The 15402-nt window shown below is 55.6% G+C and overlaps 1 protein-coding gene across 22 annotated transcripts in view; it reads left to right on the plus strand.

Annotated features, from left to right (window-relative positions):
- DYSF (dysferlin) overlaps positions 1-15402 on the plus strand; it is a 237169-nt gene that overhangs the window by 107175 nt on the left and 114592 nt on the right. For all 22 annotated transcript variants that reach the window (XR_004054403.1, XR_004054402.1, XM_010361938.2 and 19 more), the window contains 8 exons: positions 858-1050; positions 3159-3314; positions 7080-7211; positions 7301-7467; positions 8625-8739; positions 9034-9139; positions 9404-9546; positions 12681-12854. Coding sequence is in view for 20 of the 22 variants with exons in the window: in XM_010361938.2 (XP_010360240.2) it covers positions 858-1050; positions 3159-3314; positions 7080-7211; positions 7301-7467; positions 8625-8739; positions 9034-9139; positions 9404-9546; positions 12681-12854 (1186 nt within the window). In the remaining 2 variants the exon portion in view is untranslated. The remainder of the gene's footprint in view (positions 1-857; positions 1051-3158; positions 3315-7079; positions 7212-7300; positions 7468-8624; positions 8740-9033; positions 9140-9403; positions 9547-12680; positions 12855-15402) is intronic.

The following is a 15402-nucleotide window of genomic DNA, read 5'->3' on the forward strand; positions in this document are numbered from 1 at the left end:
TCAGGGAAAATGGAGAGGGGTCCCGCTTGGTTAGGGAGTGCACAGACCGCCCCGCCGCATTTCTGCATGGCCCTTGTGTGGGTACCGACCACTGGGCTTGGAATGGCGAGGAGGAGCCATATGAAGGACTTTTAGGGCGCGTCTGTGGGATGGGGGAGGTCAGAGTTCTTTGCCTCTAAACAGGATTGAGCTTAAACCTGACCTCCTACCTCTCAGGGCTCAGGGCTGTGTTTCTGGCATTGCGTGTACCCCCCACCTCCTCTCCAAAGGCTTCCCAAAGCAGAGGGTTCTGGGAAGGGTTCTGTCGTGGCTCCCCACCCCACCTCAGGTGGATACATCTGAGCTGCTGGCCTCCCCGCAGTGCCTGCAGTGGCTTTTCAGGGGTTCCTAAATTTCTTCCTTGAAGAATGCGGACACACAGCACAGAGCGGGCTTGTTTGAGTGCAGGGCACTCAGCGCTGGGGCCTCTACTCTAGGAGGATCCAGGGGGCAGGAGCAGGACCCCCTGGGCCCTCTGAGAGCCTGTAGTCAGTGGGGCAGAGGGGAACATATATGCAAAAGAACTCACCGGACTGGAGTTGAGGACAGATTCCAAACTGGCAGTCCTGGAATTGGGGGCTGGGGGCTCCACATCAGGAGGTGTGTAGGCTGACATGGGTGAGGAAGGCTTCCTGGAGGAGGTGAGGATGGAGCACATCACACAGAGATGGCTGTGCTTGTGGAGCCGGCTGGAGAAGGCACCCAGCAGGCAGGCGGAGAGGGTGAGGCCTGCTGTGAGAACACCAACACATGTGCATGCCTGGACCTGGGGGAGCCCTGGGCTCATCAGGCACATTCCATCTGTCTGTCCCTCACAGCCAGCCTCTGGGTGATATCCATGAGATACCCTCTGCCACCCACCTGGACGAGTACCTGTACCGGCTGCGCACCCGTCACCTGAGCCAAATCACGGAGGCTGCCCTGACCCTGAAGCTTGGCCACAGTGAGCTCCCTGCTGCTCTGGATCAGGCTGAGGACTGGCTCCTGCGTCTGCGTGCCCTTGCTGAGGAGGTAATTAAGCCTGCGGGTACCTTTCTTCTTCTGCTCTCCTGCTGCCTGGAACATCAGAACTGGCAGGCTCAAGGGAAATGTCTGGATTATTACCCACCCTGGTTCCATTGCTGGGTGACTTTGGGCAGGTGACTTAACCTCTCTCAACCTCAATGGACCAATTTGCAGAAGGAAGAGAGAGGGTGTGGTGGGATACTGGGTGTTATGGGGCCTGGCACAGAACCTGGCACATAATAGGCAACTAATAAATGTCCTCTGCTTGCCAAAGTATGTCAGAGACAGAGCTGGAACCAGAATCCAGGTGCCTGGTTCTAGGTTCAGTGCCAGGGCCTGCTTCCCCAGGTTCCCGACTCCTTCTTCCTGCCAGCCAGTGCCTGTCTGCACCTGGCCAACAACCTCCCCTGCCTGGACCCTCTGTTTCCTGTTGCCCTGGATGCCTCTGAGCCCCAGGGGCAAGAAGGCTACATTTTCAGTAACTTGGAGCTTTGCTGTATCTGATCAGAGAGGACCGGCTCTAGTTTGTCTTTGGGGAACTCTTTCCCCACCTGCAGACCCTCCCCCTGAGGTCTGTGTGGCCAGATGCACCCACCCGGTTCCCTGGCAAACAGGCAGGTCAGGGATTTGTCTGGAATGAGAAGGGTCTGCTCACAAGTGGTGGGCAGAGATCGCTGCTGCCTGCTCTGACCAGAGTCATGTGGGACTCCCAGGGAGGAGGTAGGGGCTCTCCCCAGGAGTGTGAGAAGGGCAGGGCCAGGAGAGGGGCTACTGGAGGAAGCTGTGGAAGGGGAGAGGGAGGCTGCTCAGGAAGGGATGTGGGTCCCTAGAGTCAGCAGGGCCTATAGGCACAGGCTGGTTCCCTGGTGGACACTGTGTTGCTCAGCTGTGGACCAACCCCTCACAGTGGCAGCAGAACAACCCCTCAGGCTGGTCACGGGCTGCTCTCTGTAATCTCAGCCCAGACTGAGCCCTGAACTCTAAGCATCAATTGTGATATGACTGGAAGGGGTTAAGGTCGCGCTGTCACTGTAAGGGCGCCGTGGAGAGAACCCTTCTCAAACTTGCATGTGCATCAAAATCCCTTGGAGGGCTTGTGAAAAGCAGGTTAGGGCCCACCCCTCAAGTTCCTGGCCCCCATGGAACTGGGGCAGAGCCTGAAAATAGGCATTTCTAACAAGTTCCCAGAAGCTGCTGCTGCTGTGGGTGCCACACTTTGAGAACTCCTGGTATAGTGGCTAGGAACGCATATTTGGAGTCAGAAAAACCTGCATTGGTTCCTAAGCTTTCGAAGCCTGAATTTCCTCACCTGTCAAATGGGGCTGCCTGTCTTGCCTCCTGGGCTCGCTCTTGGGGTTCAGTGAAGTGATGCATGGGCATGCTTCACCTGTGCTGCAGGAGCATCAGCTCAGCAGGAGCCCTGGGTGGAGACCTGGCCCCACTTGGGCTCACTTTGCTCACCATCCTTGGAAGCAAATGGACCCTTACCCAATCAGCCTGCTCTCCAGAGTGTGCAGCTGGGAGCAGTTGTCAATCATGCTGGAGGGGCTTAGGGGCCTCGCAGTTTCATTCCGGACTAGTCACCATTTTCAGAGTCCAGTGTCTTCAGGCCATGGGAATCCTGCTGCTAGGGGAGGAGGATATGTGTCCTCTGGGAAGGGCATACCTTCCATGGATCTGTTCCCACTTTCGGGACTGAGGAAGGTGAGCGGTGTCCTAGGCGTAATGTTACCTCCCTGGTCAAATCTTTTTCTCTGATGTTTGCCCCTGGGAATGTCTACCTGGTAGCGAGGACCTAAGAATGTAAGGTCTGAGGTCCAGGCAGGAGTGTCTCTTCCCAGAAGGATGTACTCAGCTCAGTAACCTTGGCAGGCTTCTCATGTGAGCTGGGGGCCGCCTTATGCTCTGTCCTCTGGGGGCTTACTGCCACTCAAGCCACACACTAGCCAGCCCTGGGAGGTCTGGGGGAAGGCCAGGGTGGGCAGCATGTGGGATGGAAGCTGGGAGAGGAGAGGCCTCTGTGGCCTCTGAGTCAGAGGTCAGCTCACGGTGTGGCTGTGGGGCATGGGCCTGGTGTGTCACCATCCCTACCCTGACCACCGCCCTCTCTTCAGCCCCAGAACAGCCTGCCGGATATCATCATCTGGATGCTGCAGGGAGACAAGCGTGTGGCATACCAGCGGGTGCCCGCCCACCAAGTCCTCTTCTCCCGGCGGGGTGCCAACTACTGTGGCAAGAATTGTGGGAAGTTGCAGACAATCTTTCTGAAAGTGAGTTTTCTTTTTTCCCAAATCATGATCATATTTTTCCCAACACAAGGCCTTTCTCCCACCTCTTCTGCTTCCCTCTCCTGTTTTGACCTGTCTTAGTTCTTAGGCTGTGGTCTTGGAAGGAGAGGAGGTCTTTGGGTAAAACAACTTTCCTTTTCCTTGGTCTCCCCCAAAGTCCCCAGGCCCCTGCACCTGGTGTAGGACTAGTAGGTTTGAGCTGGAATCACTGGCGCTGGGAGTGAATGAGGTGAAGTCTGTGGTTCAGGTCATGTCAGAGGGCTGACCCCTGGGGCTGTGTTTGTTCTTCCAGGCAGGGAGGCCTTTATAGGGAGGCCTCAGTCCTCAGCTCCCAGGCACTAGCAGGTCTTGCATGACCTGGCTTCTACACCCAGTCACTTTGAGTGTAGTGCCCTGGACTGGAGCTGGAGTCACTTTGAGGCTCAGGTCCCTCTGCTGGTAAGGCTGGTATCTGGGGTTTGGGACAGGCACACCACAAGCTAGACCCACTGGAGAGCTGGGAGCATGTAATTGTGTCCCCTGGTCTCACCAGCCCCCACCTCTCCTGCCCTTTCTCCTATTCCAACACCCATCCCTGCTCCCTCTTCCTCCTTTCCAGGGGAGTCACCAGCTTTGGGGATGGGTGACTGGGAGGTGAACAGGTGCTTGGGGAGAGCCCATCTGTGCTCCTCTCTAGGCTCATGTGCAGACATACAGCCAAGGCTGCTGTGGTCCTGGTGTGGCCTGGTGTGCAGGACATAATGTGGGAGATCCTTCCCTGCATGATGGCTGCCCAGGCTCAAGGGAGGGCCCTTCTTGAAGGGCTGTCAGTGAGGCTGCCCCTGCTTGGGGAGGAGTGGCCCTGAGAAGCAGGCCTGCTCCTTACCTCTTTTTTTTTTTTTTTTTTTTTTGAGATGGAATCTCACTCTGTTGCCCAGGCTGGAGTGCAGTGGTGTGATCTCCACTCACTGCCGCCTCTGCTTCTCAGGTTTAAGAGATTCTCCTCCCTCAGCCTCCCGAGTAGCTGGGATTATAGGCGTTCGCCACCCCACTCAGCTCTTTTTTTTTTTTTTTTTTTTTTTGTATTTTTAGTAGAGATGGGGGTTTCACCCTGTTGGTCAGGCTGGTCTCGAACTCCTGACCTCAGGTGATCCGCCTGCTTCAACCTCCCAAAGTGCTGGGATTACAGTCGTGAGCCACTGCGCCAGCCCTCCTCATCTCTTTTCATTTGCCCTGAATAGCTCTGCTAGCACTCAAGGCCTCCTCGACCTAAGCCACCGGGTCTTCATCCAGCCTAGTCCACTTCCCTAAAACCACTCCGTGCTCGACCTTCCCCCTCCCCACATCTCTCCTCCCTCCTCCCCTCTTCCAGGAAGTCATTGTTGACTTACTTTAGCCTCGAACCCGAACCCGGGAGCAGAGCCCCCTGAGTGATGCCAAGATGCATTTGTATATTGGCCAGTCATCTTGTTGTCCCCTGGGGGGTGCGGAGAGGATAGGTTTCAGTAGCACAGAGGATGCCAGGGTTGACTGGAGCTCTGTGTGGCCTTGGGCAGGTTGCTTAACTTCTCTGAATTGCCTGCTGTCTTATCATCTGTAAAATGAGGGTGGGTGGGGCTGCCCATTTTACAGGTTTTGAGGATTGAGTTAGGTAACACAGGTGATGGGACTTGCTGGAAATAAGTGATCAATGGATGTTAGTTTCTCTCCCCACCTCTCCCCTTTTCCTTTTGGGGAGCTCCCCTTCTCTATGCGTGCCATGACTAGAGGCCAGCTGAAGGCCAGGGATAGTAGATGTCTGCACACAGTTGTGTGAGTAAGGATGTCTGTGTGTGTATGTGTGTTGGGCAGTAGGCTGCCCCCATCCACCTGCTCACGTGCCACCTGGGGCATGTTTCCCATTAGATTCTAACCTCCTGTGCTTGTCAGAGCCTAACCTCTGAGAATCTACCTCCTAAGCCGGTTCCTGGCCTGGTAGGGCAAATAGGAAAAGCAGTCAAGGAGTGGCTGCATCTGAGCAGCGCTGTCGGGAAGGCTGGCTGTGAGAGCAGTGGGGGTGCCACTGAATTGTGCTTGGTGGACTCGCTGGGAGGGGACGAGCTCCAGGTTCTGACCTCTTGGCCATGTAGCCTCAGGGAAATGCACACTGAAACATTTTCCCTGGTTTCAAGCACACACACAAAAAAAGATATAGAATTGTTTCTCGAAGTCTTCCCCACTGAGTTTATGAGCCCCACCAGTAGCTCCTGAGCAAGCTCTACAAAAATGTTGGCAGCAAGCAGAGACCAAGAAAACACTGGTGTTTCTGAACTTAAACCAAAGTTGGAAAAAATGAGCACCAGCAGGGAGAGAGAGGAGCCCCAAACTAGACATTTCTTTATTTGCTGTTGCTATTTTGGGTCCAGCAGGCTGGCCCCGTCTGGGGGAGGACAGGGGAGAGAGCCGGGGGTGGATGGGGGAAGTGGGGGTCAGGCATTCCTGCCATCTCCCTGGGGCTGGTGGTTTGGAGGGTAAAGGCAGTTAACCACCCGGGGGAGAGGACAGCCTAAGCGAACAGCCATGGAGAGGTTTCCCCGGGCCATGACACGTGGACTCAGGGGCTCCTCCAGGCTTCATTGAAGATGAACCAAAAGAAGCGGGGCTGTGTTTGCAGGAGGGAAGTATGAGGTGGTCCCGGCCTTGGCATGTCCTCTGCCCCTTCCTGAGCGTCCTACCTGCCCTGGGCTCTCCCTCCAGGGATCCAGGCCTCCCTGAGCAGCGTGGGATGCCTTACCTCAGCCGCCCTTTCTTTTTCTGAACCCACCCCTTTGCTCACGCGGCTCCCTGCCCCAGAGGATATACTGCTTTGAGCTCATGACACTAGGCCTGGGTACTTAATGTGTTGCCTCCTCTAGGGGACAATGTGAATTTTAAGAGCAGGAGCTTCTGCTCCTCAGGCCATGTCTGACCTTGGGTTTCAATCAAATGGTGAAGTAATTGTGGAGAATAATTTCTGTTTCATGTTGGGTTGTTGTGGTTATCCCATTTGGCAGAGCTTCTGAAAGTTTCAGGATAAAAAGCAGTTGAAGACCAGTGAACAGTGGTTGACATGCTGATAATCACTTGAAAGGGTAGGGATATTAGATGATACACTAACCAAAGAAATACAATACTAAACTTGAAGGGGGAGGCTTTAATTTCTTCTCCTTCCAGATCTGTATCATTATATCTCCTTTAGAGACAAGTTTTAGAACTGTGCTGTCCAATATGGTAGCCACAGATGGCTATTTAAATTTGCATTAATTAAAAGTAAATGAAACGAAAACTTTACCTCCCCAGTCATACTGGCCACATTTCAAGTGCTCAGTAGCTACATGGGGCTAGTGACTGCCATATTGGATGGTGAAGATATAAACCATTTTCATCATAGAAAGTTCCATTGGCAAGCACTGTTCCAGAAGAAACTGGAAGTGAGGATGTGGCGGGAGAAAGGGAGAGGAGAGATTCCGGCTAGACATGGTTCCTCTCTGCAGAGTGCTCCTAGAAGGGAATGATGTAGCCTTTGCCTTTGATGGCGAGGAATCTTGGTGAGGAATGGGGGGTGGGGTGGGCATTTCTCAATTGTATGCTCCCCTTCCATGCAATGCTGGTAAGCGCTTCCACAGGGGACATGCCCAGTGAGGGTGTCAGGCTGGTCTACCCAGCCCTGGAGGACTCCTCCTCAGGCTCTCGTTGGGACATCTGGATCCTGAAGGGGACTGTGGGTTTCTGTCCTTCTCTGGTACCCAGTATCCGATGGAGAAGGTGCCTGGGGCCCGGATGCCAGTGCAGATACGGGTCAAGCTGTGGTTTGGGCTCTCTGTGGATGAGAAGGAGTTCAACCAGTTTGCTGAGGGGAAGCTGTCTGTCTTTGCTGAAACCGTGAGTGCCTGCCAGCCCCCACCTCTGCCTCCCACTCCCTGGAGCTGCCTGGGCCCCCTGTTCACGTCTCATTCTTCCTGGCCCTCCAGTATGAGAACCAGACCAAGTTGGCCCTGGTCGGGAACTGGGGCACAACGGGCCTCACCTACCCCAAGTTTTCTGACGTCACCGGCAAGATCAAGCTACCCAAGGAGAGCTTCCGCCCCTCGGCCGGCTGGACCTGGGCTGGAGATTGGTTCGTGTGTCCAGAGAAGACGTGAGTCGTGGGCGGGGAGGACTGGGGAGAGCCAGGCCAGGCTGCCCACTATGGACTGCACCCTCCTTTTGGAGGCAGGCTGGGGCTCTGCTGATCCCTCTGCTTGCTCCTGCGCTGGTCATAGGAACTTCACTGAACTTTCCCAGCACTGAGGCTCGCCAGGCAGCAGTCCTTTCCAGAAGGTCTTGGATGGTCAGACAGTCCTTTATTCTTTTCATTAAAGAAAAAAATTTTTTTTTTTGAGACAGAGTCTTGCTCTGTCTGGAGGCTGGAGTGCAGTAGCATGATCACAGCTCATTGCAGCCTCAGCCTTCTGGCCTCAGGTGATCCTCCTGCTTCTGCCTTCTGAGTAGCTGGGACCACAGGCGTGCGCCATTGTGCCTGGCTAATTTTTAATTTTTTTGTAGAGACAGGGTCTCACTATGTTGTCCAGATTGGTCTTGAACTCCTGGGCTCAAGTGATCCTCCCTCCTCAACCTCCCAAAGTCCTGGGGTTACAGGCTTGAGTCACCATGCCTGGCCAGGCCTTTATTCTTAAGCCTCCATTCTGTGTGGTGTCCATTGGGTGTGGCCCCATCCTCCAAGACACCCAGGACAAGCCCATCACCTCCTCTGCACATGAACCCTTCTCATGTCTGGACTGCTCACACATCCCCTGAGTGGTCCTTTCTCTCTCAGTCCCTCTCAGATCTATGTGGTCCATCTCCATGTCTATTGCTGCCTTTGCCTCTCTCTCCTCTCCTTTTCCTGTTTGGTTGGCATTCAACTCTATGGTGTTTAATTTTTTTTACTTAAAAACATTGAAGTATAATATGTTATACAGTCAAGCACTCAAATCTTATGAGTACAACTTGGTAACACTTTATATTTTTACAACTATCCATCAAGTCTCGACTGCCCATCCTCCTTTTACTGTCTTCAGTTGGCCTCCTTTTCTCTTTATCTTGGGTGATGTGCTCTTTTGTCCCTGATTATCTCAGGGTGTCCCTAGGTCTCCTTTTCACTCTCTGCCTTGGTCTCTTGCACCCTTGCCTCCCCACCCCCATGTCTCTCATTGTTGGTTGGGGTGAGGCTGACACGGGCAGGGGTGCTCTCCAGGAGGTGGTGGATGGATGGGGGCCTCTCCAGCAGAGACTCTGACCAGCCCTCCTCCACAGCCTGCTCCATGACATGGACGCCGGTCACCTGAGCTTTGTGGAGGAGGTGTTTGAGAACCAGACCCGGCTTCCCGGAGGCCAGTGGATCTACATGAGTGACAACTACACTGATGTGGTAAACCAGGCGCTCAGGGGCAGGTGGGGTCTAGACATTTGGTCTCTGGAGGCACCTGGGGCTCAGGGGAGGCTGGGGCATGTTCCTCCTTGCCCCCTCCTACCTTCGGAGCCTTCATGCTTTGGTTTCTAGAGGGAAAGTGTGGGGTGCAGTGGTGGCAGGACACTGACTCTGGGTCTCTGCCCTTCTATCTGGGACTTCGAGGACGTATGTTGTCAAGTTGTATCTTTTCTGCCTCCCTGCTCACATCTGTCTGTCTCCTCTCATTGCTTGCCTGTTTGGTTTTGTCCTTAGAATGGGGAGAAGGTGCTTCCCAAAGATGACATTGAGTGCCCACTGGGCTGGAAGTGGGAAGATGAGGAATGGTCCACAGACCTCAACCGGGCTGTCGATGAGCAAGGTGGGCAGCATGTGGAGCCTGGCGAGCCCCATCCCCGGCAAGCTCTCAAGCCATGCTGGTGGGGACAGCTGAATGCTAGGGCCCTTCACTGGGCTATTTCACCCACCCCGGGACACTTCTTGAAGGCACCCCCACTCCAAGCTACAAATTAGGACCGAGAGTCAGTGGCCACTCAAGAGTCTGTGACCATGCCCCAGATTCAGAGTGGTCCCAGGAGAGATGGGGAACTGCCAAGCAATGAGTGACGGGTTCCCCCTCCCCCAGGCTGGGAGTATAGCATCACCATACCCCCGGACCGGAAGCCGAAGCACTGGGTCCCTGTTGAGAAGATGTACTACACACACCGACGGCGGCGCTGGGTGCGCCTGCGCAGGAGGGATCTCAGCCAGATGGAAGCGCTGAAGAGGGTGAGCCAGCAGATGGTGGGTGGGAGTGAGGCCCCTGGTCACAGGTGACCAGCAGGCACAGGTGCAGACCTGCATGCACACAGACACATGCATGTGTGCACATGGTATGCACAGACACCTGGGACTCACTGGAGGTGCTCACAGATCACACCAGGCACACCCAAAGATCACACCCAGCATACACACAGATCACACCCAGCACACAGATCACACCCGGCACACCCACAGATCACACTCAGCACACACAGATCACACCCAGCACACAGATCACACCTGGCCCCGCAGATCACACCCAGCGCATGCACAGATTACACCCAGCACACCCAAAGATCACACCCAGCACACACAGATCACACCCAGCACACCCACAGTTCATACCCAGCACACCCAGATCACACCCAACACACCCACAGATCACACACAGCACACCCACAGATCACACCCAGTACACCCACAGTTCATACCCAGCACACACAGATTACACCTAGCACACCCACAGATCACACCCAGCACACTCACAGTTCATACCCAGCACACCCAGATTACACCCAACACACATACCCACAATTCACACCAAGCCCACCCACAGTTCATACCCAGCACACACAGATTACACATAGCACACCCACAGATCACACCCAGCACACCCACAGATCACACCCAGTATGGATCACACCCAGCACACCCACAGATCACACCCAGCACACACAGATTATACCTAGCACACCCACAGATCACACCCAGCACACACAGATTACACCTATCACACCTACAGATCACAGCCAGCACATGCACAGATCACACCCAGCACACACAATCACACCCAGCACATACACAGATTACACCTAGCACACCCACAGATCACACCCGGCACACCCACAGATCCCACCCAGATCACACTCAGCAAACACACAGTTCACACCCAGCACACACAGATCACGCCCAGCACACCCACAGATCACACCCAGTATGGATCACACCCAGCACACCCACAGATCACACCCAGCACACACAGATTACACCTATCACACCTACAGATCACACTCAGCACATGCACAGATCACACCTAGCAGACACAGATTACATCTAGCATACCACAGATCACACCCAGCACACACAGATTACATCTAGCACATCCACGGATCACATCCAGCACATGCACAGATCACACCCAGCACACACAATCATACCCAGCACACCCACAGATCACACCCAGCACACACAGATCACACTCATCACACACACAGTTCACACCCAGCACACACAGATCACACCCACCACACCCAGCACAGATCACACCCAGCACATCCATAGATCACACCCAGTACATGCACAGATCACACCCAGCACAGATCACACCCAGAGATCACACCCAGTACATGCACAGATCACACCTAGCACACCCACAGATCACACCCAGCACACAGAAATCACACCCAGCAAACCCACAGATCACACCCAGCACAGATCACACCCAACACACTCACAGATCACACCCAGCACACACACAGCTGCTTATAGACAGACACACTCAGATGCCCATGATTACAGGAGATCACATGCAAAGTTCACACACTGACCTGGAAGATGGAAAGACACCCACGGACTGTGTCTTAGGCTGGGTTTCCTGGAGGCAGAGGCTAAGACATGGATTTGGCTGCACGTTATTGGGGCAGTGCCTTCGGGAGTGTGAGGAGCAAGGATGCAGCTTCAGGCAGGTCAGCTGCGGCCTGAGCTGTGGCCTGGGGAGGTGCACAACTTGGAACACCACAGAATCTTCACCCGGAGGCAGGGCTGGGCTTTGTATCCTCTTAGTCATTTGTCTAAGCTTGGGGTTGCTGGGGTGAGCTGGAGCACATACCTATTTCTTCAGTGAGGGGATTTCCTTTAGCATGGGGGTTCCCTGGAGCAGGTGACTTCTGGGAGCTGGGAGTGTCGATGCTGATGGCAGCTGGGGATGGGTGTGCCACACGTGTACACTGGCTGGTGAAGGGGCTGGGGCGGGCCCCATTGGCATTCATGCAATGCAAGCACACATGCCCACAGTTGAGCACAAATGCCACAGGACACTGTCAGGCCCATCGTGCACATGGATGAGCGCACACAAGCATGTGCACTTGCTCTGGGGTCACACAGGGGCCTGTGCGCTGCACAGCCTCTGTGCCTGCCTCCCCTGAACCTTCTTGGTCTATGATCTTCCTTTCTAAATGCACATTTGAATTCTGGCTGAAGAACCAGACTTCCCTTAGTTCAGGAGTAGCCTGTGGCATGACTCAGGTTCCTTTCTTTCTCCTTGGGGGCAGAGAACCTAGAGAGGACTGTTGCTGGGTCCAGGGAGGGGCAAGGCTTTTGGACAACCAGCTGTTCCTGGTTCTGTGGACCAGACAGATTCAACTTTCTCCCTGAAGGGGCATCTAGTAGACAGAGGCAAAGCCTGCCCAGGCTCATGTGCCTTGCCCGCCACCCCACAGCCAGCATCCTTCCTGGAGAGGGGCACAGCTGGCCTCCAGGACTAGCCCTTGTCACTGTGCTTCTGGCCCAGACCTGAGGTGGTGTCTGATGACAGTGCCAGATCACTCTCTCCCAGAAACTGAGTGGCAAGGGGGTTCCCAGGACTCCCTTCAGGCCTGGGAAAGGGACCCCGTGAATGAGGTACAGGGGGTGCCTCCACCGCTGAGTTGGGTCTAGGCCCCTGGGGAGAAATTGGCTGTGGTTGGGAAATAGGATCTTTCTTTTACCTGTGAGCTGCAGACCCACTACAGGATGTGAAGATGAAAAAGGAAATGACAAGAAAACGTTGGATTCATGAAATCCGCCCAGAATTCAAACAAATAAGCACGTCAAAAGCCCAGTGTTTTCATCACTGCGTCAGTCTACCTTCCCTTTCTGGCTGTTCGGTTCTCCCCGCAGCCCACGGAGCCTCCTCTCCCCTCCTGATTTTCCAACCCGAGGTTCCTGTGGCTGCAGAAAGCCCCTCTCCTCTAGGTGGCCTCCCAGGTTTTCCCACCTGGAGGGTGCTGGTGTGGGAGCTGGTGGGGAGTTGTCATGGAGGACAGGAAGGCAAAGGTAGAGCTGAGCACAGGACTCCCCCAGCCTTCCCACTAGCCTCTGAGTCTGCCCCTTCTCTTGTGCAGCATAGGCAGGCGGAGGCGGAGGGCGAGGGCTGGGAGTACGCCTCTCTTTTTGGCTGGAAGTTCCATCTCGAGTACCGCAAGACAGACGCCTTCCGCCGCCGCCGCTGGCGCCGCCGCATGGAGCCCCTGGAGAAGACGGGGCCTGCAGCTGTGTTTGCCCTCGAGGGGGCACTGGTACGTGGGGCTGCGCTTGTCCTGGGTCATGTGGGGTGGATCTTGGTTACCCAGGGCTGTTCGGGCTGACATGGGAGAGGCACAGGGACCCCAGGTTAGGACTTTCAGATGGAACACTGGCTGGTCATCCTGGCGTCAGTATCTGTGGGGTGGCATGTGGGGAAAGCAGCCCCAGTCTGGGTGTTCTCCTAAAATGAAAAAGCTTCCTTGGCACTGAAACACTTGCTGCTACTACTTTGATGTGTCAAGATGAAAGCAGAGGGGAAGATGGCCTTGGCCATCTGGCTGACCTGTGCCTGGCTGGCTGGCATGAAGATGGGCGAGGAGGCCCATGGGAGGAGTGAGAGAGGTCTTGTGGCCCCAGAGTGTCCTTGGTTGCATGTGCATCCTCTTGAGGCAGAGACCATCTCTTGGGCATCCCCAGCAATTTTGGGGAAGAGGTGTGCCTCAGAAGCTGAGCCCCAGGATGGCTTTCCTGCCCAGGGTGCACTTTCTGTAGCCAGTGGAACTAGGGTAGGCTCAAGGTTCTCCAGGACCTGGGTGATGGGCTCCCCAAAAGAGAGGAGCAGGTGCCTCAGGGACAGTCTGAACGAGCACTCGGTACTGGTACACAGCCAGTCCCCACTCTGCTGGGGAAGGAGCCGCTTCCTCTGAAATCCACCCAGGACTGGCACCTCATTGGGGGTTTGGGCTTGGGCCCTAGAAAGCGGGTCCCATGGGATGTGAGGGTGTCTATGTGGAGCCAGCTGTGTGATTGGATCAGGCTGGGCACCTATCTGTAGGACAGCCTGACTTTGAAGGCTTGAGGAGTGCTGTGGGGAGGCTCAGGATCTGTCGGGCTGGGCACCGGCAGGGAGGTGAAGCCAGCAGTGGCCCTGAGAGTGAGTGGGCAGGCTGGGGAGGCTCTGTCAGTCTCAGGCCTTGATGGTGGGCAAGGCCCAGCAGTGGCGGTATAGGAGAGGAAGCTCTCTGGGGGCCTGAGGACGTCAGAGGAGCCTGCCATAGGCTTTGGAGAGAGCCCCTCCTTTGTTCTGGGGCCAGGTCAAGGGGAGGCTGAGGGGAGGTAGCGGAACTCTTGGCTCTGGGCTGTGGACCAGTCTTCTGGCCAGGGTGGGGCAGGACAGGATGGAGCTGCTGCCGAGGTCAGAGCAATTGGGGAGCCTCCTGGGATGGGGCTGGTGTTCTGTGGCCCCCTCTGCTTTGAGTCAGAAAGGGCCTGGCCTGGACACTGGGCAGGGGCTGGTGATGGTCCTGTGGCTCTAGCTGAGGGGTGGGGTATAAAGACCTTGGCAGGCCTCAGAGTCAGGGCCAGGTCTGAGAAGGCCAGGAAGGCACCCTGTGTAATCAGGAACTGTTTCCATCAGCCAGAGGTCCACCTGAAGGAGCTGAGGAGAAAAGGGGTTTGTGGGCTCACAGAGCTGGAAAGAACCCAAGAGGCGAAGCAGGCATTAGGCCTGGCAGGAAACAGGTTCACACACTGTCCCCAGGACTCGTACCCCGTCTTGGCCTTGTCTCACATGGGCTATCTCTGTGTGGTAGCAAAGATGTTGCTGGTGACGAAAGGCCAGCACCGTCCCTCCAGTCAGCAGAGTCCTGCTGGATAAAGTAGCCCAGCCCACAGCGCCACACTCTGTTTTCCTTGCAGCTGGAGACCCCCGAGTGCTGCTTTCTCAGTAATATCAGTGAAGTCTGGGGCATGACTGACCGTCTCTGCCTGGTGGTGCCCCGCCAGCCCCTGCGCCTGGGTGAGGGATGGAGCATTCTGATTGGCTGGCATGGGCCATGCCCCTTCTCTGTGATTGATAGCGCCACCAGATTGGGGAAAGGAGCTTCTGAAAAGAAAAACAAAAAACAAAAACCAAAGTAGTGTTGGGCAAAGAGCTCCAGATGGTCTAGACGGTGACCAGAGCAGTAGGGAGCCAGTGTTAGTTATTGACAAGAGGAGTTCTCTAGTCAGAGCTGGGCTTTAGGACCATCAGTCGAGCAGCCATAGAGGATGTTTGGGAGGCAGAGCCTCCCATCAGGAAGCCTCAGGAGTCTTGGGTAGAGATCCAGGAGAGGTGACCACCTGGTGTGAGGCCGTGGGGCTGAGGTGGAGGGAGGTGGGACTGCAGGGTTTGGGGAGGGAGGGGTCAGAGGTGGACAGTGGGGCCCCTGTGGCTGCCAGGCCGCAGGGCGGGGTGGGGCAGGCTGTGATGAGTTCACGGTTGGCCCTGGCAAGGCTGACACACACGGTGAAGTGCTGTGTGAGGGAGACAGAGCTGATGGCTGCCTGCCAGGCGGCCCAGGGCAGGAAGGCTGGAGCGGGGAGCCGAGGGGGCTGGGAGTGGGGTAGAGGTGACTGGAGACACGTGGACAAAGCGTGGATGGGCCCTCGGGCTGGCTAGGGCCTGGAGGAAGAAAGTGACAAGGCTGGGGGACCCAGGCCAAGCTTTCATGGCTCAGCGCCTGGGAGAATGAGGGGGGCACTTTCCAGAAGCAGAGAGACCGATCTGTGTATTCTTCTCATGGAAGAGACTGTCCTGAGGGATCGCTGAAACCAGGCGTG

Source organism: Rhinopithecus roxellana, chromosome 17 (genome assembly GCF_007565055.1).
Source record: "Rhinopithecus roxellana isolate Shanxi Qingling chromosome 17, ASM756505v1, whole genome shotgun sequence".
Lineage (NCBI taxonomy): Eukaryota > Metazoa > Chordata > Mammalia > Primates > Cercopithecidae > Rhinopithecus > Rhinopithecus roxellana.